General features: G+C 57.6%; 1 protein-coding gene across 3 annotated transcripts in view; it reads left to right on the forward strand.

Moving 5' to 3' along the window:
* SDK2 (sidekick cell adhesion molecule 2) overlaps positions 1 to 23512 on the forward strand; it is a 181258-nt gene that overhangs the window by 76020 nt on the left and 81726 nt on the right. For 2 of the 3 annotated variants that reach the window (XM_075904030.2, XM_075904029.2), the window contains exon 2: positions 6341 to 6500. In XM_075904030.2, coding sequence (XP_075760145.2) covers positions 6341 to 6500 — 160 coding nt within the window. Of the gene's footprint in view, positions 1 to 6340; positions 6501 to 23512 lie in introns of those variants that run through there. The other variant, XM_075904031.2, reaches the window with a different exon arrangement.

A 23512-nucleotide genomic window follows, 5' to 3' on the forward strand; every position in this document is an offset into this window, starting at 1 on the left:
CCGATGCCATGTCGCCCATCCCCCCTGGCCTGCCCGCTGCGGGTCTGAAATGGTCCGGCCAGGCACAGCAAGGAGCTGCGTGCTGGGGGGCAGGCGGAGAGCTGAGTGTGGGGTCTGCCTGCCTATGGGAATGGGGAGGGGACCTCCAGCCTGGAAGCAAGGCAAGAAGATACAGCCAGGGGAGGGGGGTTGCAGGAGGGTAGCCTTCCCTTTCACTGCGGGGTCGGCCTGTTGGAGCAGCCAGCTCTGGCTGGCGCGTTTCAGCCAGGGGGGATGGGCGCGGGGGCCTTTAATACCCCAGATGTGTGTATCCCATGCTCTCCCTGCCAAAGGGTCGTGCATGGGGGCAGGGGGTCCCTCTGATCTCCCTCCACTGCGAGGAATGCGTCAGGCTAGTAGACAGAAGGCATTTGTAGTCGAGATTGGCATCCATTTATTGTCTTCCTCTCGGCTCCCAAGACTTAGCCGTTTCACTTAAGCTAAAGAGCTTGACTTATCCCGGGGGGCGGGGGTGAAGGCGTTTTCTCCTTCGTTCCTCTTTTCCTTCTCCAAGAAGATTGAAAATAAAAGAGAGGGAGATTCGCCAGCATTGGAGAGTCTGGGGGAGTCAATGGAAGAGACGTTTGGGGGGGGACTTGAAACCCCCAAGAGGATGGAGCATGAGAAGGCGTCAGACCCCCCCTTGCGGTGTGGGGTGCCCCAAAACACACCAGGATCCGGTTTGTTATTGTCCTGTTCCTGGGCCTGCCGCAGGTACCCTTTGTCGCTGCGTTTCAAAGCACTGCCCCAGCATCACGGTGCGCCTGCTAGGCAGCTGCGTGTGGCGGGGGATCCCGAAGGGCACAGCAAGCAGGTCTAGACGGGGGAATAGATCACCTATAATTAGCGTTCCCTCCAAGCTGTGGGCAGCCCCCAGCTGGTTAGCAGAGCGCCCACAACTGGCTGCATTTGTTTCTCCTGGTGGTGCACATCCGCACATGCTGCAGTGCACATAAAATTTATTCTGCACGTGAGTGGAAAATGGGGAGGGAAGACTGCTTATAATCTGGGTGCATGCGTGCAGACTGGCTTCCCTTGTCTGCACTGGGCATGGCCGAGGCGTCATTCGCCTCCCGCCCTCCTCTGGGCCCAGCCAGCCTCTGGGCGCAAGGGGATCGCCGAGAGCCAGGCATGAGAACCTGAGGCCTTCAGTGTTAAGTGTTCAGCGGAGACTTTGTGCTGCCTTTACTGGGACAGTCCGGAGTTTGGTCAGCGGGCGAGAGAAGCCAGGAAATCCAGACGCTCCTCTGGGCTGGAAAGGCGCGTGGAGCCTTTTAATGCTCTCCCCTCTCGCTGGGGTTGCTGGTGGCTGTGAGCAGGCACCCGGAGGCACTATTGTCTTCGAGCACACGGTGATGACGAGGGAGGGGAAGCGGCTTTGTGCCGTGTTTATTTGCCCCCTCCCCCCAGTAAATAAATAACTCAAATAAAACTGCAATTCAAAGCGCACTTGAAAGCTACGGGGGAATATGAATGTGCCTTTGAAGTCCAAGGGCTTCCATTTGTTAAGCCGAAAATGGAGCGGTGTGTTTCTACTTAGCGTTCCCTCAGCAAATGAAAGCAGAGCGGAGCATCGCTCTCGTCTCTCTCTGCTGCGCCGCAGCCCCCAGGGTTAAAAGTCCCGCACTGTCAGCGCCCCTGCAAAGGGAATAAAGGAAACAAAGCGGCTTCAGTTAGCCCTGGACGGACTAAGCCCTTGTCAATGGGGTAGCCAAAAGGGCTTGGAGGGGAGAGGTGGAGGGAGGGTTCGGAGCCGTGTGATTAATAGAGGTGACCTCTTGGGGGTAACCAGGTTCAGACACCCCCTGTTGGAAGAGTGACTGCCTGGCAGAGGGAAAGGGGGTTGCATCTAGCTGTGTCTGTGGGCCTACCGCCCTCTAGCGGATGGATCAGAACAGCTCTGTTGTGTGGCATACGACCTATATGGTCCTCGCTAATGGAGATTCTCCTTTAGCTCAGGTGGCAAGGGCTTGAGCTTCTGGATAGGAAGATCCGAATTCTGCCCCATTCATGCCAGGATGTTCCAATGGCAGCCGTGAACTCCTAGGTATCCCAAGAGCACCCATTGGCTTGAGTCAGTAACCCCATTTACATGGGGTGCAGGGGAGGGATTGGGGTGGAGCAGCGGCTCTCAACCTGCCCAGACACCTGTCTCCCCTTTCAGGCGTCTGATTGGTCTTGTGGGCTCCCAAGTTCCACCTCACTTCAGAACGCCTTGCTCGACAAAATCGGGCACAAAGCCCAGGCGGGTCCCAGTGTGCTGTGACGGACAAATCATAGAATCATAGAATAATAGGACTGGAAGGGACCTCGAGAGGTCATCGAGTCCAGCCCCCCGCCCTCAAGGCAGGATCAAGCTCCGTCTACACCATCCCTGACAGATGTCTATCTAACCTGTTCTTAAATATCTCCAGAGAGGGAGATTCCACCACCTCCCTTGGCAATTTATTCCAATATTTGACCACCCTGACAGTTAGGAATTTTTTCCTAATGTCCAATCTAAACCTCCCCTGCTGCACTTTAAGCCCATTACTCCTTGTCCTGTCCTCAGAAACCAAGAGGAACAAATTTTCTCCTTCCTCCTTGTGACACCCTTTTAGATATTTGAAAACCGCTATCATGTCCCCCCTTAATCTTTTTTTCCAAACTAAACAAGCCCAGTTCATGAAGCCTGGCTTCATAGGTCATGTTCTCTAGACCTTTAATCATTCTTGTCGCTCTTCTCGGTACCCTTTCCAATTTCTCCACATCTTTCTTGAAATGTGGCGCCCAGAACTGGACACAGTACTCCAGCTGAGGCCTAACTAGTGCAGAGTAGAGCGGCAGCATGACTTCACGAGTTTTGCTTACAACACACCTGTTGATACAACCTAGAATCATATTTGCTTTTTTTGCAACAGCATCACACTGTTGACTCATATTCAACTTGTGGTCCACTATGACCCCTAGATCCCTTTCCGCCATGCTCCTTCCTAGACAGTCGCTTCCCATCTTGTATGTATGGAACTGATTGTTCCTTCCTAAGTGGAGCACTTTGCATTTCTCTTTATTAAACCTCATCCTGTTTACCTCTGACCATTTCTCTAACTTGCTAAGGTCATTTTGAATTATGTCCCTATCCTCCAAAGAAGTCGCAACCCCACCCAGTTTGGTATCATCTGCAAACTTAATAAGCGTACTCTCTATCCCAATATCTACATCATTGATGAAGATATTGAACAGTACGGGTCCCAAAACAGACCCTTGCGGAACTCCACTTGTTATCCCTTTCCAGCAGGATTTAGAACCGTTAACAACAACTCTCTGACTACGCTTACCTTCGCCTTTTCCCCGCGGATTGTAAACGCCCTCGACTGCGATAGAAACGTGGAGCTTACGTTTCAAGGTCTAGTATTCAGAGCCGTGAAAACAAGTCTTGGTGTGAAATTGTAGTTGGTGCTGACTTGGCAAACGAGGCGACGATCTAGAGCAGGGGTCCCCAACGCGGTGCCTGCCGGGGCATTTATGTATGTAGCCTCCCCAGGAATTGAAATTAGGGGGGTGTTCGAATTTACGGGGGGGTCAGGGCCGATGAGGGGTGAGACCGCGAGGGTGAAGGTGGGCTGTATGGCAGCATAGTTCACAAAACTGGGGGGATACACCCCTATGGGAGGAACAACGCTGGGAGGAACAACGCTGTAGAAGAGCAGCACCTCCATAGGCAGGCCCCCCTGCCTGCTCCTCCACCCCCTGCAGGATCCTGCCAGTCCCTGGGGTCCTGCCTCCTTGGACTTTGCTGGCCCTCAGGGTCCCATCACCAGCTGGCCCCATGGGCTCTGCAGCTGCCCCCAGTTGTGACCCCGGTCTGTGGTGGGGAGGGTTGCCAACTCTCCCGGACTGGACAGACCGGGTGCCGTTTGCAGCAAGGTCCGGTGGAGTTGGCCCCCCGATCTCAACAGGGCTTGGGGGAGGGGGTGCTGCTCGGCACCCCCACCCCACAAATAGTCCCCAGGCCCCGAGCACCTGAACGTCCCAGAGACGGTCACAACGACACCCCAGGGAGAGCCAGTCCGGCCGCGTCCTTCGCATTCTAATCCCGGCTGGACCAATACCCGCCCGCCCGCCAGCCCAGCGGCTCCCAGCTACCGAGCGTCCAGCAGAGACGGAGGGCCCTGGGCACGAGGAGAGGCCTGTGCAGAGACGTAATGTGTCTCTGCGCCCGGACCTGCGCAAAGGAGCCGCGGATGGGAAGTGAGTGTCCATGGATGGGCAGGGCTCTCGGCACTCACCACCAGCGTCACGTGGGCAAAGGCCGGTGGAAAAGGAGGGCTGAATGTGAGAGGGGGTGGTGTCGGGCGGCAGACAGCAGGGGGGAGCCTTGTTCGGTTGATGGCCCATGGACGGCGGGGTGCCAAGGTTGTCTGGGTGACGGCTGGTGGCCAGGGAGATGGTCAAGGGGCACTGTCTATCGCCACGTGCCCCCCACTCTGCCGGGGGCGGAGAGCGCTTGGCGTGTGGAGAAAGTGAATAAGGAAAAGTTATTTACTTGTTCCCATAATATAAAAACTAGGGGGCCCCAAACGACATTAATGAGCAGCAGGTTTAAAACAAACAAAAGGAAGTTTTTCTTCACGCAGCGCGCAGTCAACCTGTGGAACTCCTCGCCTGAGGAGGTTGTGAAGGCCAGGACTATCACAGGGTTTAAAAGAGAACTAGATAAATTCATGGAGGTTAAGTCCATTAATGGCTATTAGCCAGGAGGGGTAAGGACTGGTGTCCCCAGCCTCTGTATGTCAGAGGGTGGAGATGGATGGCGGGAGAGATATCGCTTGATCATTCCCTGTTCTGTTCCCTCCCTCTGGGGCACCTGGCCTTGGCCACTGTGGGCAGACAGGACGCTGGGCTGGATGGACCTTTGGTCTGACCCAGTCTGGCCGTTCTGATGTTCTTATGTTTAACGGCCTCAGCCTGTGAGCCTGGACTCCTGGCTTCCACCCCCTCGTGCGACCAGGGGCTCTGCCCTCGTGGGTTCCCCGGTCTGCGGCGCCGGGGCACGGCTCCTGCCCTGCCTGGCAGGGTGGGGAGGAGGTTAGCAAAGAGCTCAGAGACCCCCTGGAACGAAAGCCTCGTTCTCTCCCTCCCCTGGCCAGCCTGGAAGCCGTGGCTGTCAGCACAGGAGGAATCTTCCCCAGGGCAAAGACGTCCTCAGTCTCCTCTCAGCCTTGGCAGGGCTCTTTGAAGCCGCAGGTGGCTGGAAAGAACAAACCCATCAAAGCCCCCTCACACTCTCGCTTCCCTTCATTCTGCGCTTTTCCTCCTTCTCCGTCCCTCCCTCCTGCCCCGGCTGCCCGCGCCTCCTCACCCGGACCAGGCCTCTGCCCCTCTGAGAAGGGTCCAGGCGGGCGAGGGGCGCAGCCTGAGAGCAAGGCCACCGGGGCTGGCCCTGCCTCGCTGAGGCTCAGCCCAGGCAGGTCGCGGTGCTTGCGGAGGAGAGAATCGGCTCCGTGTCACAGCCCAGCTGGACGCCGGCCCTGCCAGCCAGGGGTGACGATGAATACGCCCCCGGCAGCTCCGTCGGGGGGGGGGTTCTCGGTGGAAAACCTGCCCCCGCCCCCTCCCGGCTCCGGTATAACGCGTTACCCCGGTTCTGGCAACAGCGGGCCGGGCCCGTGAGCATGGGCACCAGGGGAGAGCAGGGGGCTGGGAGGCGGGTCAGGCCAGGTTCCTGCCATTGAGGAGGGCGCTTGTTCTAGCTGGTTGAGCAGGACTCCTGGCTCTGTCCCTGCCCCGTGCCGCCCTGCCCTCCGTCTGCCGAGTGGGGCTGAGACTGGCTGTGGTGGGTCAGGGGGTCCCTGCAGAAGCACTGTGCCTAGGCCTGGCACCCCTGGGAGAGGGAAGCAGGCCTTGGGGTGCAGCACTGGGCTGGGACTCAGGAGATCAGCTCCCTTCCCTGCCACTGAGCCCCGGTGTGCCCTGGGCAAGGCTCTTCACCTCCCAGGGCCTCCGTCCCCACTGTGTCATCCTGGCGCTCTGAGCCCAGCACCGTCCGGGCTCTGCCAGCCAGGAGGAGGCCTCAGACTCACGCCAGCCCCGTGGTGCCGCCCCCCATCTCCCTGCTGCTCTGTGGGAGTCAACGGACGCCCCTGCCAGCCACTCGGGGAGGCGGCGGGACTGGCATGTGCACCCCGACGGGCTGAGGCTGGTCGTGAGAGGTTGGGTCACTCCTGGGGGGCTGCGGGAGACCCGTGAGGCCGTGGGCAGGGGGCAGTTTTGCGGTGGGTGCTGGGGAGCCAGCGGGTTTCATGTTGGCCTCTCTTTGCAGACGACGTCGCGCCGTATTTCAAAACGGAGCCCGTCCGGAGCCAGGTGCACCTGGAAGGGAACCGCCTGGTCCTGACCTGCATGGCGGAGGGCAGCTGGCCGCTGGAATTCAAGTGGCTTCACAACAACAAGGAGCTGACCAAGTTCTCTCTGGAGTACAGGTGAGCGAGCCTCTGCACCCGCCCCGGACCTTTCATGTCCAGAGTAGCTGCAGTCAAGCGCCGGAGCCGCAGGGGTCCCGGAGCCCTCAGCCACGCTGTTCCCCTTGCTCGGTCGCCTGCCAGCTCCGTCCCCGGAGCCGGCTCTCTCGTTTACCCAGAGGAGCCCCTCCGGATGTGGCTCTTGAGGCTGTCTGTCTCAGGCAGGCTGGCCGTGGCTCCGCTCTCGGCTCCGGGAGGGGTTGTGCTCAGCTCTTTCGTCTGCTCAGGCTGTTGTGTGGGGGACGCGGGATCCTGGTGGGGGGCACACGCATCAGGGGTGACTTGCCGGGGAAGAGGGTGCAGGGACAAGCTCGGAGCCAAAATGGAATGATGGAGCCCTCTCCCCAATCCACCAGTTGCAGCCCCCCCGAGGCTGGTCAACACACCAGGCCTGGGAGGGAGGGCAGGCAGGACTCCCAGGGGTGCACCGGCTCCCACCTCCAAAGGATTGGAGAGCAGCAAAGGAGTCGGGGCTGCGGACACAGGGAAAGTGGTGGCAAACGTCTGTCCCCTTTGCTCTCTGAGCTCCTGTCTCTCAAGACCTCCCCTCCCCTCCCTACCTTCAGGGCACCCTTTAGCCTCCTCTTCTAATGCAGGAGCCAGCTCCATCCCTGGGGTAGTTGGTGCTGGCTGCTCCTAGGAGGCGCTGGACTTGAACCCACCACCCTGCTCTCCCCCGGTGAATGCCGTAGCTCCTGGGCCACTCCAGAACCTCACCCTACGTCGAGACAGTCCCTTATCCTGCACCTTCCTAATGCAGGCGCCAGCTTCATCCCTGGGCAGCTGGTGCTGGCTACCCTTCCCAGGCAACCGGCTAGCAAGGGTGGCAGGTGCCGGCTGGTTTCCCAGGGGTGCGGGTAGCTGCCCTGCGCTGGCCAGGCCCATCCAAGAGGGAAGTGCCGGTTACTTCCCGGATTCACCCTTCTCCCAGATGCTACAGGCAATCTCAGGCACGTGCCGGTCGGTGGCAGTCTGCCAGCTCTCCCTGGGGGCTGCCCCACAGACATTAGGCAGGGGGCTGGGCAGGGGCTGACCCGTCCCTTTGAACACAGAGTCGAGACTACAGGTCCCAGCATTCAAGGCTCCATCTAGGCCCAGTACAGAGATGAAGGGGGCGCATTGCCTGCAGAGGCCTGTGCTCTCTGCTGCCTGGCTCCCTGCACAGAGGAGAGCGACTGGTCCTGGCCACATTTTTTAGACAAATGACATGGCACTGGTGTTCCCTGTAAGCTGAGCGCTTGAGCGGCCACTCAGGAGAGAATCAGGTGCCACCCAGCTGATTAGCAGAGCACCGACTGCCCGCAGTGTGTGTTTCTCCTGGTGGTGCACATCCATTCATGCCTTGGTGCACAGAACAAAATGTATTCCACAGATGGATGGAAAAACGAGAGATATCGCTGTGTGACCCCTTCCCACCCCACCCTCTGCTGCGTTTCTCTTTCGGGACTGGCCACTCTTGTTCGGGACTGGCCTCTGTTTCTGGCCCATCTGGGTGGGAGGAAGGAGCCATGCGTGCGGTGTCCATGGCGTTGGCGCGTGTCTGGCGGACATGCCAGGGAAGCAGATTGTATCACGCCAGCATCAGGAGGAAGTGCTCTGACAGAGCGGCATGAGGGCTGTGCCGTGGGCGGAGGCCAGGGCGAGCCAGGCCATGGGTGGGAGAGGTCTGCGTGTTTGTCAAGGGGGAAGGAGGCAGGAACCGGAGCCCAAAACTCCCTACCAGGAAGGTTTAAAACCTGCTTCCCGGGAGCAGCGTGGCTGCGGACTCTGCCCTGGACCAGCACCGACACATTTCTAGGGAGCGGGTGCGGGGCACGGGGAGCATGGAGAAACCCCATTGGACGTTGAAGTATTTAGCAATGGATTTCACTGCAGTTGGCAAGGCCGCCTCCTCAGCCCGGCGGCCACGGCCCCTCACTCCGACCCCGGGGCCTGACCCCCCCGAGCAGGGGGCAGGAAACCCAGAGTCGCGGCCACGCAGGGCTCGCTTTCTCATCATGCCGGGCGCCTCTCCCCGTCTCCTCCGCGTGTGTCAGCCTCCACGTTAATCAATAATTCAGCCCTCGACTCGCCGCTCCCCATTTCCAGTAATCAAATCCAAAGGCTTCTCGTTGCCCTAGCAACGCCTAAGTGGTCCAGGACCTGGGGAAGGCAGACAATGGGCCTGCCTGTGAAATCCACCCTCCCCCCCGCTCGCCTCCTCAGGGGCCCGGGGCTGGCGGCTGGGCCCCGGGCCTGCTGCGGAGGGACGTAACTTTGTGTTGTGCGGGCTGAGCATGGAGGACCCAGGGAGGCTGCGCTCGGTCTTTGCCGGGGGGAGGGGGATGTGATTTCCGGAGCCCAGCGGGTGGGATGCTCTGACGAGTTCCCTGGCGTGTCCGTGGGAGCCCTCCCCAGGAGGCCGGCTCTGTCCCACCTCGCACAGTGCCGCCGGGCCGGGAGGGGGTGGGGGGGCTTTGCTTTGAGGTTTTATTTTTCCCGTTGAAATCCTGGGAGGAGCAATACAGAGCCGAGAGGCACTTCTGCCCCTCTGTGCTGCGCCCCGGGGAAGGCCAGAGTCACACCTCAGCCCCTTGCCCCCAGGCCCATTCCTGGGGCCTGTGCCCCAGCTAGCCCCTCGGGGCATTGGCCTGGGTGAACGATGCCTCTCCTAAGGGCACCTCGCCAGCATTAATGAGCTTGCATAAATCCCTGGAGCTGGGCCAGAGCCACTGTCCCCGTATTAGAGAGGGAAACTGAGGCACGGAGCTGCACAGAGTCTTGCGTGGAGAACCAGAAGCAGCTGGGGGGGGGGGGGATGGAACCCAGAGCTCCCCGGTACCGGCCAAACACCTTAACCGCTACCCCCCAGTGAGCACCCAAGGCCTGCGGGGAATCTCCAGGACAGGGCCGGGGTGTGGAACTCACCAACAGGACAAGTGTAGAATAAATGGAGAGCGCTCAAAGCTGGTGCCACCCAGTGGAGTCAGGGTCGGGTGGGGGAGCAAGAACCAGCACAACCCACGGGTGTTTCACACACAGCCCATCACATGCTCGGCCTTCCCTGCCCCCTGCCGCGAGACCACACCTCCCCCGGCTCCTGCACCCCAGCCTGGGAGGGAAGCCCCACCGTGATGCCTGTAGAAGCCTCGTGTGCTCAGGAGGAGTGTGAGGCAGTGAGGGGAGGGGGGAGAGCTGTCCAGGGTCCATGAGAGCCCCCTGCAATGCAGCTAGTCCCATGAACACAGCTGACAATTTGCAGGTGCCAAGCAGTGTTCCTTGTAAGCTGAGCACTTGGGTGGCTGCCCAGGAGAGATTCGAATGCCACCCGGCTGTTTAGCAGAGTGCCCACAGCTGGCAGCGTGTGTTTCTATGGGTGGTGCACATCTGTGTGTGCATGGGTGCACTTAGCAAAATTTATTCCACACATGGATGGAAAACATTCGAGGGAACATTGGTGCTAGGGAGCTGTGGGTGCAAAGGGTCCCAGTCATGGGTCTGAAAGCTCAGCTATGCCCTGCAAGCCCCAAGAAATCCTCCTCGGCTTTCAGCAGCACCCGCCGCTGGAACCAACCCACAGGGATACTGAGTGCAGCCATCTCCAGGGACTGACAGGCCAGGGGAGGCACCGAAATGGGGACTAGAGGGCACAGTTGCAGGGGGGAAGCTTGTGAGAGTCCCAGCCGGGCCATGGCCCCACAGAGAAGGAGCCAGAATGTGAGTGTCTGTAAACTGCCCTTCGCTGCCAGAGGCGACAGAAGAACCGTGGGCGCTGAGGGGGGGTGGATTCTGGGCCGCCGCAGGGGGGCCGGGGATCGGCGTGATGAGCAATATGGGGAGCCAATTAAACAGGGCAGCGAGAGACGCGCCGAGGTGGATTCCGACATGACAGCTCCTCTGGCAGCTGCCTGCCGCGGCGTTTCCAAGGTGGGTTTATTTATTCATGTGACAGGTGCTGGGGCCGGCTCGGCAGCGTGCTGCGGAGCTGCCTGGAGAGGAGCCAGGCGTTGCTCGTCAAGAAGACGGGAAATTGGCTCCCGCTTCACTTGTTGCGGCCCAGGGCGGCGTGGCCCGGGTTTCTTCCCGTCCACTTGCCACGGCCGCGTGGCGCAGCACCGGGCCCCGGAGCCACCCTGCTCGCCAGCCTCGCTGCCGCGGTGCATCTCAATCCGGGCTGGCTCTGCCGGGAACCCCGCTGGCAGTTTTGTGAGCTGGGGAGGGGGAATCGAGACCTGTCCCCGTGGGAAAGGCCTGGGTGGCTAGGGCTGCTTGGAGGGGAGAGATGTCAGGAAATGTCGATTTCACCCTCTCCCTCCGCACACGAACCCACGCGCCAGGTGCTCCATCTGTGAGAAGTGAAACATCCAGCGAGGCAGAGGAAGGGGATGGCTGCTTGAGAACTTGTTTGACTTGGATTTACGGTTCCTTACAGTAAAAAGCCTCAGCGGGATGGCCGAGTTAGTCTGTAACTGGAAACATTTTAAAAGCAATGAACAGTCTAGCAGCACCTTAAAGACTAACAAAACACGTACAGAGGATCATGAGCTTCCGTGGGCACCACCCACATCTTCAGATGACTGGAGTGTTAAAAGTCCGGATCCAAAAATAAACAAGGAAAGGCAGCGGCAGGGGGAGGAGAGGAAGGAAGGGGGAAAAGAAAAAAAGAGAGGAAAAAAAGTAGTGAATTAGATTGTTCAAGTGACAAGAGGCTGATAAGAACAATTTGCACCTCCGTAAGTACCCCGAGTTAGGTTGTCATCTGGAGAAGTGGGTTGTACCCATGAAAGCTCATGATCCCATCTACAGGTTTTGTGAGTCTCTAAGGTGCTGCGAGACTATTTGTTGTGTTTTAAGTTTTTTCACTGTTAGGTTGGTTGGTTAAGTCATTAGGATGTGGAAGGGAGTGTACCAGCCGGCCTGTCGCTTTATTCATTCCTCTCTGATAGGAATCAAACTTGTACATGAAGTTAAGTTCCAACCCTTCCCTGTGTATCAGGCTTGTGGAATTGGCCTGAAACGACAGGGTGACTTGGAGATCTATTAAGGCAGTGTAGCCCAAATGGTGTTCCACGAAACCCTGGGATTCCACGAAGTGAAAGTAAGGGTTCTGCGAGAAAATTCCATTACAATAACATTTTATGCTTTTAAAAATATATAGTAATTAATATTTAAGCATTTATGAATGTTATTGAAAACAATTTTCATCTGTGTTGATCTCATGAACTTGTTTAGCATTTGTTTATCATGACCCTTACTTATCAGTGCTCTACTTTTTCAGCTCCATATATAAAACTGTTATTAGGGGTTCCACAAAATTCTTTCGAATTTAAAAGGGTTCCGTGGCCAAATAAAATTGGGAAACACTGCATTAAGGAGTGCCCAGGCAGGTGAAAGTGTTCTCCAGCAGGTTTCTGTGTGTTGCTTCTTTGGATATCTGCTTTGTGTCCATTAAGTCTTTCCCGCGGAGACTGTCCTGTTTGGCCAATATATATGGCAGTGGGGCATTGCTGGCATTTGATGGCATAGATCACATTAGTGGATGTGCATGTAAATGAGCCGCTGATGTAGTGGTTGGTTCCAGTGATGAAATCACTAGTATATGTGTGGACAGAGCTGACACTGGGGCTGATTGCAGGGGTGGGTTTCTGGGTGATTATGATGGAGGTGTGCTGCGTGGTTACTGGAAAGAATTTGTTTGAGGTTAGGGGGTTGTCTGTAGGTGAGGATTGGCCTTTCCCTCAAGGCCTGTGAGGGGTCATTTCCAGGATAGGCTGTAGATCAGTGGTCCCCAAACTTTTGTGGCTGCCGGGCACCCAGGGGCGGGGCCGCTCACATGCCGGGCATCCGGGGGCGGGGCCGCTCACGTGCCGGGCATCCGGGGGCGGGGCCGCTCACGTGCCGGGCATCCGGGGGCGGGGCCGCTCACGTGTCACACTTCCGGGGGCGGGGCCGCTCACGTGTCACGCTTCCGGGGGTGGGGCCATGCATGTGCCACGTGCTGGGGGTAGGAGCCGCCCACACGCCCTGAGCCCAGGGCCGGCACCACGCATGTGCCACACACCGGGGGCGGGGCCAGCCCAGATCGTTCGGTGGGCGCACATAAATGCCCCGGCGGGTGCCATGGTGCCAGCGGGCACCGCGTTGGGGACCACTGCTGTAGATTGTTGAAAATGCTTTGAGGAGGAGGGGTGTTAAGTTATGGGCTGTAGTTGATGACAAGTGGAATTCTGTTGTTTTCTCTTCTTGGCCTGTCTTGAAGTAGTTCGTGTCTGGGGATTCTTCTGGCTCTGTCGATCTGTTTTTCCACTTCTCCGGGTGGGTATTTCAGTTGTAAGAATGCTCGATATAGATCCTGTGGGTGTTTGTCTCTGCCTGTGGGATTGGAGCAAATCTGGTTGTATTTTAGGGCTTGGCTGTAAACAGTAGTTTGAGAAACGTGTTTGGGATGGAAGCTAGAGGCATGAAGGTAAGTGTAGCGGCCGGTAGGTTTCCGGTATGTGTCCGTCACGTAATTGTACTGCAGTGTCAAGGAAGTGGATCTCTCGTGTGGACCGATCCAGGCTGAGGCTGATGCTGGGGTGGAAGTTGTTGAAATCCCTGTGAAATTCTTCAAGGGCTTGTCGGTTAATCCTGTCGACTACGGGCACTCCCACCCCCCACTGCTGCTGTATCAGAGGCAGCAAGGTGAGGGGAGACAGGGTCTGCATGCACAAGGAGCCAGCTTTTAAGGCAGCTCTCCTGCCCTCCCTCCTTGCTGCCTCCCACAGTGGGGGGTGGGAGGTGGGAGCCGGTGCTTGTGGGGAGCCAGCTGCCCACGAGCACTAGCTCCCACCAGCCTCCCCCGACCCCCACCACGTGTAAACGTGTAACCGCTAAAATGTCGTGCGGTGACACGTTTACCCAGCTCCCCGATCGTTAACATCCCTCCTGCGGATCCCGCGTGTAAAATGTTGACTCTCAGGTCCACCGTCGTTCCAGAATTGTCTGACCCTCCCCCGCCCCGTAGTCGGTCACTTCTGGGAACGTTTAAATTGCCGACAGACGAAAGGGCTTGAAAAGAAACATCGCCAGTCCCCATCCAGCAGAGGCAAACCTGAAAATGGGACCCAGCCCCGCCTAGAGGGGGCACATGTGATGCCAGGGTGGGAGGGAGGGACGTGGAAAGTGCTTGGGGCAAACAGGGAAGATTAGATTTTGTCCGGGGCCTTATGCAAGGGATAAATGACTTGGTGGCTTGTGCCTCGGAGCTGCTGGCGGAGGGAAACCTTTCCCCTTCCCCGAGCAGCGTGGAAAGGCAGGACAGCTGACATAACCATTCCTCTAAGGTAGTGGTTCCCAAACTTTTCAGCAATACGCCCCCTCTTTTGATTTTTAAGAAATCCTCACCCCCCCCCTTAGCAAAAAAACTTGCTGAGCAAAAAACAAAAATAGCAGCAGAACTTAAGGGGTGATTGACCGGGGGAGGGGGGGTGTCTGGGTCACCTTGTGCCCCCCCTGGAGTTTCTTCACGCCCCCACAGTTTGGGAACCTATACTCTAAGGACTCTGGTCCGTCTACGCTACAGAGGAAGAGTGACGCTGCCGGTGTCGATCTTCCAGGGCTCGACTTAACGGGTCTCATGAAGACAGCTGATTCGAACTGAGAGGGGCGCTCCGGGCTGGTAGTCCTGCTTCCACGGGGAGTGAGGGAAGTCGAAGGAAGTGTTCTCCCTTCAGCTTCCTGCAGTGCGGACAGCGCCCAACGCCGAGTGAACGGTGCTTCGATATCAGCGACGCAATTAACGTAGCTGAAGTTGTGTAGCTTAATTCGACTTTGTCCCGTTGTGTAGACGTACCCTCTGGCTACCAGGGCGAATCTATCCTGGGGCGCTATTTCAAAATAACTCCCCTTATTTCGAAATAACGAGGTGAGCATCCGCACAATCCAGCCTGTTATTTCGAAAGAAGGGGCTAGTTATCAAATAACAACTCCTGCTTTCCTTGGGGAATAAGCTTATTACTTCGAAGTAAGTGATTTCGAAATAACTCCCCAGTGTCGACAAGGGTCCAGCTCCCAAAAGGGTCGGTGGAGATTAACCCTTTCTCTCCCTGGCTACATTGGGCCACAAGCCCTAGAGCGCGAGGGAACGTTCTCTGGATTTTTCAAGGCTGTGCCCAGGATTCCTGGACTTCGGGCATCCAGGGCGCAGGGCCAGGTGGAGGTCGTCGAGCCGACGGTCTTGGTGGCCTGGGCAGATTGGAAAACGAGCAGAAACAAGCGCGTGGTGCAGAGTGAAAAAGAATAATTTCTCCAGTAACAGTTCTGGCCCCGGACTCTGCGGCCCCCTCAGGCGTCCCTCTCCTCGGTCAATCCCTGCCAACACCGAGGGGCAGAAGAACGCTCCGGAGTCACTGATCCAGCGTCTGGCCAGAGGCCTGCGCGAGGAGACGCACGCGTGCAGCAGGGGAAAGCAAGCGGCCCCCAGCACCTACCACTGCTCACCATGAACCTGCCTTCTCCAGCAGCCCGCGTCCCGCCGGCCCTCGGCAGCTCGTTGCACCAGTCCCTGAGGAGACCGATGCCCCGGAGAGGCGGCCTCCTGTCTGGACATTGAAGGCAGCCGAAGCGCTGGAATTAGCCGTGATGGGCGTGCACGGGAGGTTAATAGAGATGTCGGTGGCACGGCGCCAGCCCGCGCAGCCAGTGGTGCGGCTGTAATGAGCCGTTAACGAATTTAGAAACGGACTCGTCCCTGGGGATGGCCGGGCAGGCCTGGGCGGCCCCTTTATGCCGAGGGTGCCGACCTGCCTTTGGTCGTGCTAAGGTGGCCGGGGAGCCACCGTGGGCACCTCTCCGGCAGGGGAGGGTATCGGCGCCGTGGGGCCGCCTTGCAGAGCGTCTCACGCCTCAGGAACTCTAGAAGTTTTGTTCTTTGCTGCCGGTTTGGGCTTGGGAGAACTCACACCCACCGGCCCAGGTGCCTGAAGAATGAGGCACCCCCAGGAAACCCACTGCCCAGCCTGGGCGGGGCATCGCAGCGGGGTGGGCTGGAAGGATGTGGAACTGCGTGGGCATCGCTTCTCGCCTTAGGCCGCCGGCCTGCTCACACCGAGCCTGCGTCCATCCACCGGTGCACTGAGTAGGCGCTCCGGCAGGGCGTGCTCCCCGGCCTCGTCCGCACGGTCCGGGTGCATACGGCGCCTTGGGACCGTCAGCCGAGCAGCGGACGCCCCGTAGGGCTGCCAGACGGTCACTCCCGCGGGGATGCTTTGGGGCTTAGCTGCGATGCGGGAATGTGACCTGAAACCCAATGCTGCGGCTTTCTTCCCCTTGTCTCTGCAGCAAGCCCTGCCAAGAGCTCGCGCTTAATGGCACAATTACTGCACTGTGTGGCCCTCGTAACAGGAAAATCACTCTTGGTTTTTTAGCAACTACCAGTTTCAGGGGGGAAAAGTAATTACGTGGGTCACAATTGTTTATCATGTTTAGCGCTTCTCTGTGCGAGCCGGGGCTTTGGCTCGGAGCAATTGCTTTAGCAGTGAAGTTATTTCACAATTAAGAATGGATCCTGCCGCTGTGGGTGCCAGCGTTTTCCCGTCAGGTGCGCCGGGAGGAAGGCAGGCGGGCCGTGGAGTTGGCTGTTCTAACGCTCGGCACGGGGGGCGTGGGAGTTCTGATCCTGCCTTTGCGAGTCGTCGGCCTTCCCCTCTGCCCTCAGTTTCCCCGTTTGCAGAGGGGTTCTAAAGAGAGGCTGGGATGCCGGGGGGGCAAGGCGCTTTTGAAAGGCCCAGTGTGGTATTTTAGATGCACTGTGGTAGCACCAAGAGGGCAGGGCCGAGACCCAAAGGTATCTAGGCCCCTCGATTTTAAGGGGAGTTAGGCACTCCAATGCATTGATGATCTGAGCCCCATGGCCCTGGGCACAGCAGACACGATCCCTGCCCTGCAACGCTGAGTTTCAGACGAGAGGTGCTGGCAGCAGATCCCAGAGGTGCAGCGAGCCGGCAGACAGCAACAGGACAGGGTGAGCATGGGCCGTTTCCAGCCGCTCAATCTGGCCGGCTCCATGGCCGAGGCTACGAATTAATGCCCAGGGGGATTTCTCCCTCTTTCTCCATCCAGTGGAGGGAGCCGGCCATGGCGTGGGGGGTTATCTGACAGCCACGGCTTGGATGGTGGCCCTGGCCATTGGTTACTGTCTGGGTCACTGTGTCACCCCGACACGGAGCCAGGACTTCGGTCGCTGCATGTGGGACAAACACCGGACAGAGAGCCACGCCCAGTCCCAAACCATGGGCAGCCTCTCAACCTACCACAGGGAGCCCGCAGGCCTGGACTGAGAGATGCGAGCGCTGGATGTGCGGGCGGTGGGGGAGTTGTTACCACAGAATCCTAGAACGGGAAGGGACCTTGTGAGGGCATCGAGTCCAGACCCCTGCCCTCACGGCAGGACCAAGCACCGTCTAGATCATCCCTGACAGGTGTCTGTCCAACCTGCTCTTAAATATCTCCAGAGATGGAGATTCAACAACCTCCCCAGGCAACTTGTTCCAGTGTTTAGCCTCCCTGACAGAAAGTTTTTCCTAAGGTCCAACCTGAACCTCCATTGCTGCAATTTAAGCCCATTGCTTCTTGCCCTATCCTCAGAGACCAAGGAGAACAATTTTTCTCCCTCTTCCTCGTGACACCCTTTTAGGTACTTGAAAGCTGCTATAAAGAACATAAGAACGGCCGTACTGCGCCGGACCAAAGGTCCATCTAGCCCAGTGTCCTGTCTGCCAACAGTGGCCAATACCAGATGCCCCAGAGGGAGGGAACACAATAGATAATCGACATGTAATCCCTCTCCTGTCACTCATTTCCAGACAAACAGAGGCTGGGGACATCATTCTACCCATCCTGGCTAATACCCATTGATGGACCTAACCTCCATGAATCTATCTAGCTCTTTTTTGAACCCTGTTAAAGTCCTCGTCTGCACCACATCCTCTGGCAAGGAGTTCCACAGGTTGACTGTGCACTGTGTGAAGAAAAAATTCCTTTTGTTTGTTTTAAACCTGCTGCCTATTCATTTCATTTGGTGACCCCCTAGTTCTTATACTGTGGGAATAGGTAAATCACTTTTCCTTATTCTCTTTTTCCACACCAGTCATGATTGTATAGACCTTTATCACGTCCCCCCTTGGTCTCCTCTTTTCTAAGCTGAAAAGTCCGTCTTTTTAATCGCTCTTCATATGGGACCTGTTCCAAGCCCCTCATCATTTTTGTTGCTCTTTTTTTGAACCGTTTCCAATGCCAATATATCTTTTTTGAGATGAGGCGACCACATCTGTACGCAGTATTCAAGATGTGGGCGTCCCATGGTTTTATACAGAGGCAATATGATATTTTCTGTCTTATTCTCTATCCCTTTTTTAATGACTCCTAACATTCTATTTGGTTTTTTGACGGCCGCTGCACACAGAGCGGATGTTTTCAGAGAACTAGCCACAATGACTCCAAGATCTCTCTCTTGAATGGTTGTAGCTGAATTAGTCCCCATCATATTGTATATATAGTTGGGATTATTTTTTCCAGTGTGTATTACTTTACCTTTATCAACATTACATTTCATTTGCCATTTTGTTGCCCAGTCACTTAGTCTGGTGAGATCTTTTTGAAGCTCTTCCCAGTCTGCTTTGGTCTTAACTATCTTGTGCAGTTTGGTGTCACCTGCAAATTTTGCCACCTCCCTGTTTACCCCTTTCTCTAGATTATTTATAAATAAATTGAATGGGATTGGTCCCAGGACAGACCCTTGGGGGACACCCACTAGTTATCTCTTTCAACTCTGAAAACTGACCATTTATTTCTACCCTTTGTTTCCTGTCTTTTAACCAGTTATCAGTCCCCTCTCAGGGTACGTCTACACTAACCCCCTAGATCGATCTAGGGAGGGTAATGAGGGCAACCGGAATTGCAAATCAAGCCCAGGATTTAAATATCCCACGCTTGATTTGCATGATCCCGGCCGGTTGCCATTTTATAAATTGACTAGCACGAAGTAACTGCCTGCGTCTGCATGCGGCAGTGAAACGGGATTCTGATTTAAAGCCCTAACTCGAATTAGCTGGTATTCCTCTTTCAATAAGGTTTACCAGCTAATTCGAATTAGGGGCTTTAAATCGGAATCCTGTTTCACTGCCACGTGTAGATGCAGGCAGTTACTTCGGGCTAGACAATTTCTAAAATGGCGACCGGCCAGCAATATGCAAATCAAGCACAGGATATTTAAATCCTGGGCTTGATTTGCAATTCTGGTCACCCTCATTAGCCTCCTGTCATGAGTCCTCCCCACTCTCCAGGAGGGTCTGATGCCCGGTGGTGCCGGGCCTTCCCGCGTTCCTACGCGGCTACGCTTAGCCCCACTGGGCTAAGCGCCGAGCAATGGGTGATCCGACGCTCCTTCCTGCACTTGTACACAGGGGAGAGGGGAAGGGGGTCCGGGCCCCCGACCCAGGGCCCTAAGGTGAGGTCAGCATCCTCACTCAACGGAGGGGGTAGCTAACCCCAAACCCTCCGTTCTCGGGTTTCGCGGCCCCGCCCTGGGCCACTTCTTCCCCCTCCTCAGACAGCAAACTGCCCCTCTGGGTTCCTGTCCGGTGGGGTACCTTACCCTCCTCGGCCTCCCTGTCCACCTCCGGCCGCCCCTGTCCCTCCTCTGGAGGGCCTCCCTGGCCCCCTTTTGAGTTCCCCGCCGTCCGCTGCTGGCCCCACCCCCACGCAGCGTCCCTACCATCCGGTAGCCCCGTCCCCGGCGCGGGGACGTCGGTGACGTCATCAGTCGGCGCCGGGGGTTGGTCCGCCCACCTCCCGCCAGCAGTGCCAGCCGGGCCTGTGTTGCCCCTGCTCGGTGGCGCCTCCGAGCCCGCCCGCTGGGTCCCGGGATTGGCCGGAGTGCGGGGCGCGGGTGCACCGGACGCCGCCCCGTCACACCTCCCTAGATCGATCTCGGGGGCTAGTGTAGATGAAACCTCAGTCTTCTCTTTGCCAGAGTAAACAAACCCAGTTCTTTCCATCTTCCCTCATAGGTCATGTTTTCTGGACTTTTAATCATTTGTGTTGCTCTTCTCTGGATCCTCTCCAGTTTCCCCACATCTTCCCTGACATGTGGTGCACCCACCCTGCAATCTAGAACGGCTTTGGCCCCTGGCTCTCTGTGGGACACGGAGCAAGGCGCAGGCAGGGTGGGCCAGGAACCCAGGCATCCTGCCTCAGTCTCCCATTTCACTGCTCCTGCGAGACCCGCTCTCTCGCCCCTGACAGGAAAGCAGCCCTCGGCCACACGCCGGGCAGAGACACCCCCCAACCCCATGGGCAGAGCAAGGGGGAGTGAGGGCCGTGACTCCAGAGGAGTTTAAGCGGTGCACTCTTGAATCAGGGTGCTACCTCCGCCCAGCCCCAATCTGTGCTGCCCCCGGCAAGGCAGAATCCGCCCTCGCAGGGAGCATCTGAGGAAGTGGCAGCCCGTCTGCCGAGGTGGATCCAGGCGAGCCCTCGGCCAGGCATTGCTGGCTCCTTGTGCCGGCTTGGGGACTGCCCAGCCTCAGGTTCCCCTCACCAAGGCCGGCCTCGCTAATTCCCAATGCAAGCACGCCGCCACCCGGCCGGGCAGCAGCTCCGTTGGTTTTCCCACCTCATGCCTGATGTGGGGCCGGGTGCCTCCATCCCCACCTCCCCCCCTTTCCCTGCAGACGCGGAAGGGATTGAAAGGACCAGGCCTGGCCCTGCGAAGCCCTGCGGCCGTAGCCCCCGGCAGCGGAGGAGGAAGGCGCGGGGGCACGAAGGCTGATTAGCCCAGCGGGGCGCCCCGCGCGGCCTCTCAGTCATTACGGCGTTCAAGGCTAAGAAGTTCACTTTTCCCCTTTTCAGAGCGAAGGAGCTTTGGTCTCTCCCAGTTTGGCGTCGGGTTTCCATAGCAACGCCCCTTTTCTTCCCGCCGGGATTCCGGGCCCGGCACACAAAGGGGAGCAGAGAAGGGCGAGGGGGAAGGATGCGGGTCAAGCGGCCCTTCCTCCGCGTGCCGGCCTGCGCTCGCCTCAGCCTGGCGCAGAGCCGGCGAGCTTCCGCTGTCAAGCGTGCAGGGCTCGCTCGCTCGTTGTGGCGCCACTAGCCTGGCTGTTTCGAAATAAGCTCTTATTATTATTTCGACGTAGCACGTCTACACTGCAGGGAAGTCTCAAAACTAGTCCGGGACAGGCTTCCCTACTGTAGACGCGCTACCTCCATTCAGAGCCCCAGGAGGCACTGGGGTGAATACCTTTCAGGTACAGGAATTCCACTAGAGCAGTGGTCCCCAACCATTTGGGGTTGCCGGGCGCCAGGGGGCGTGGCCGTTGGCCCACCAGGCGCCGGGGGGGGGACAACCCCCCCCCCATAGCCGCATTCCGGGGCCAGCGCTCTCCCCTCAAGCGCCGCACGCCCGGGGCCGGCGCTCTCTTCTCCCCCCCCCCCTTCCCCAAGCGCCGCTCACCCGGGACCGGCGCTCTCTCCCCCCCCCCCTTCCCCAAGCGCCGCTCACCCGGGACCGGCGCTCTCTCCCCCCCCCCTTCCCCAAGCGCCGCGCACCCGGGGCCGGCGCTCTCTCCCCCCCCCCCCTTCCCCAAGCGCCGCTCACCCGGGACCGGCGCTCTCTCCCCCCCCCCCTTCCCCAAGCGCCGCGCACCCGGGGCCGGCGCTCTCTCCCCCCCCCTTCCCCAAGCGCCGCTCACCCGGGGCCGGCGCTCTCTCCCCCCCCCTTCCCCAAGCGCCGCGCACCCGGGGCCGGCGCTCTCTCCCCCCCCCTTCCCCAAGCGCCGCGCGCCCGGAGCTGGCGCTCTCTCCCCCCCCCTCTTCCCCAAGTGCCGCGCACCTGGGACCGGCGCTCTCTCCCCCCCCCATCCCCATGCGCCGCGGGGCGTGAATCCGTGGCGCCCCCGGGGCCGGCGATCTCCATGTGCCACGCGCCCGGGGCCGGCTCCGGCACCGTGCATGCGCCACGTGCCCGGGGCCAGGCCAGCCCTGAGCACTTGGCGGGCACAGAGAAATGCCCCCGCGGGCACCGTGTTGGGGACCACGGCACTAGAGCTATGTTTCAGAAAATGAGCGTGTTACGTGAAAACGTGTTATACGGGGTCAATTTTCCCATTGAAAATAATGGAAAAGGTGGGGGGTTGCGTTTCAAGGGGTGGGGTCTGTTGGGACCGGGACATAAGGTTGGGGGAGAAAGGGGATTGGGGTAAAGCAAGGAAGGGAGGTGTTTGGCTCTGGGGGAGGAGAGGGGGAGGGGATTGGGTTGGGAGTATGCCCCTGTGACAGGTCTGCTGGGACCCGCACTGCATCCAGTGAGGGGGGGTCGCCGGGGAACGGCGCGGCGAGCGGCGAACCCTCCACTGCTTTGCAGGGAGGCGGGGGAAGCCCCGCGCAGCCGCCAGCAACACTGGGGAGATCGTGTTATTCCGGGGACAGTCGTGTGATTCAAAAAACGTTCCCTAAAAAAAAAAATCGTGCTATCGTGAAAACGTGTTAAGCGGGCACATGTTAAATGAGGAATTACTGTATCTAAAAGGGTGTCATGAGGAGGAGGTTGCCTCCGCCTTGTTCATCTTGGCCTCTGAGGATAGGACAAGAAGCAATGGGCTTAAACTGCAGCAAGGGAGGTTTAGGTTGGACATTAGGAAAAACTTTCTGCCTGTCAGGGTGGTCAAACACTGGAATAAATTGCCCAGGGAGGTTGTGGAATCTCCATCTCTGGAGATATTTAAGGGCAGGTTAGATAAATGTCTATCAGGGATGGTCTAGACAGTACTTGGTCCTGCCATGGGGACAGGGGACTGGACTCGATGACCTCTCGAGGTCCCTTCCAGTCCTAGTGTTCTATGATTCTATGATAAGGATGGTTCTGGTGAGCGGTTATTTTGAAATAGCAGCAGTGGAGCGTCTACACAGGCCTTAGTTTGAAATAGCTACTTTGGAATAGGTGTTATTCCTCGTAGAATGAGGTTTACAGATTTTGGAATAAGCCGTCTGTGATTTCAAAATTATTTCGAAGTCACGGAATGGCTGTGAAGACGCTCGCATTACAGCGCTAGTAATCTCGTAATAACGGTGCAGTGTAGATGCACCAAGAGACGCTGTTTTCATCGCTCTGTTGCTTAGCTTACTTCTGAGCATCAGTGTTTGTAGATCTGCTCCCACCCTCCCATTTTACCTGCCTGCTGCATCCGCCTGGAAAAATCCCAAGGAGGCTCTAGGGAAAAAGCTAAACTACTCAGAGGAGAGTTTTGTCCTTCCTTGGGGAGAAGGCAGCTTAACCCAGCATCCCCTGAGAGTTTGAGGCCAAGAAGTTGGAAAGATTTTGCCTAGCGTGTGCTGTGCATTCTCCACCCTAGCTCCATGCAGACACATTCCGACGGCTCGGGGCAAAGACATTTTTCCACGGCTCCTTTCTCCAGCGCGTGGCTCTCCTGTGGGTTCTCTGAGCTCTTTTCATACCAGGAATCAGAACATGCAAATCAGGCAGCGCGAGGTCTTTTAATGAAACCCTCCGAAGGAAAGCGCGTCTCTGGCGGATTGAGGGTATTTATTTCCCGTGCAAGAAATTTAACATGCAGATTGGCTAGGGCGGGTAATTTATCACATGAGATTGTCGTATTAGGGTTTGCACGGAGTTCTGCTTCCTTCTAAAATGACTTGGTGCATATATTAGAATATATCCAGACAGACAGACAGACAGACTCTCGTGCACATGCTCCTCTCCGTCTGTGAAATAAATTCTCATTCCGCATCCATCTCTTTCCCCTCCACCTCTGACCCAGGACTCCAGCACCCGCCCGGAGAATTTCCCATGGCTTCTCTTGAGCCCAGCAATCTCTCTGCCAGAAGCTTGGAGGCGAAGAAAATGTAATTAGTTCCTTGGCTTGCATTTGAGTTTCACCAGACACATCGCTCACCCCCAAAATATCTTTGCATGACTAATTCCCCACAAGACTTTGGTC

Source organism: Pelodiscus sinensis, chromosome 20 (genome assembly GCF_052426305.1).
Source record: "Pelodiscus sinensis isolate ZL-2025 chromosome 20, ASM5242630v1, whole genome shotgun sequence".
Taxonomy (NCBI): domain Eukaryota; kingdom Metazoa; phylum Chordata; order Testudines; family Trionychidae; genus Pelodiscus; species Pelodiscus sinensis.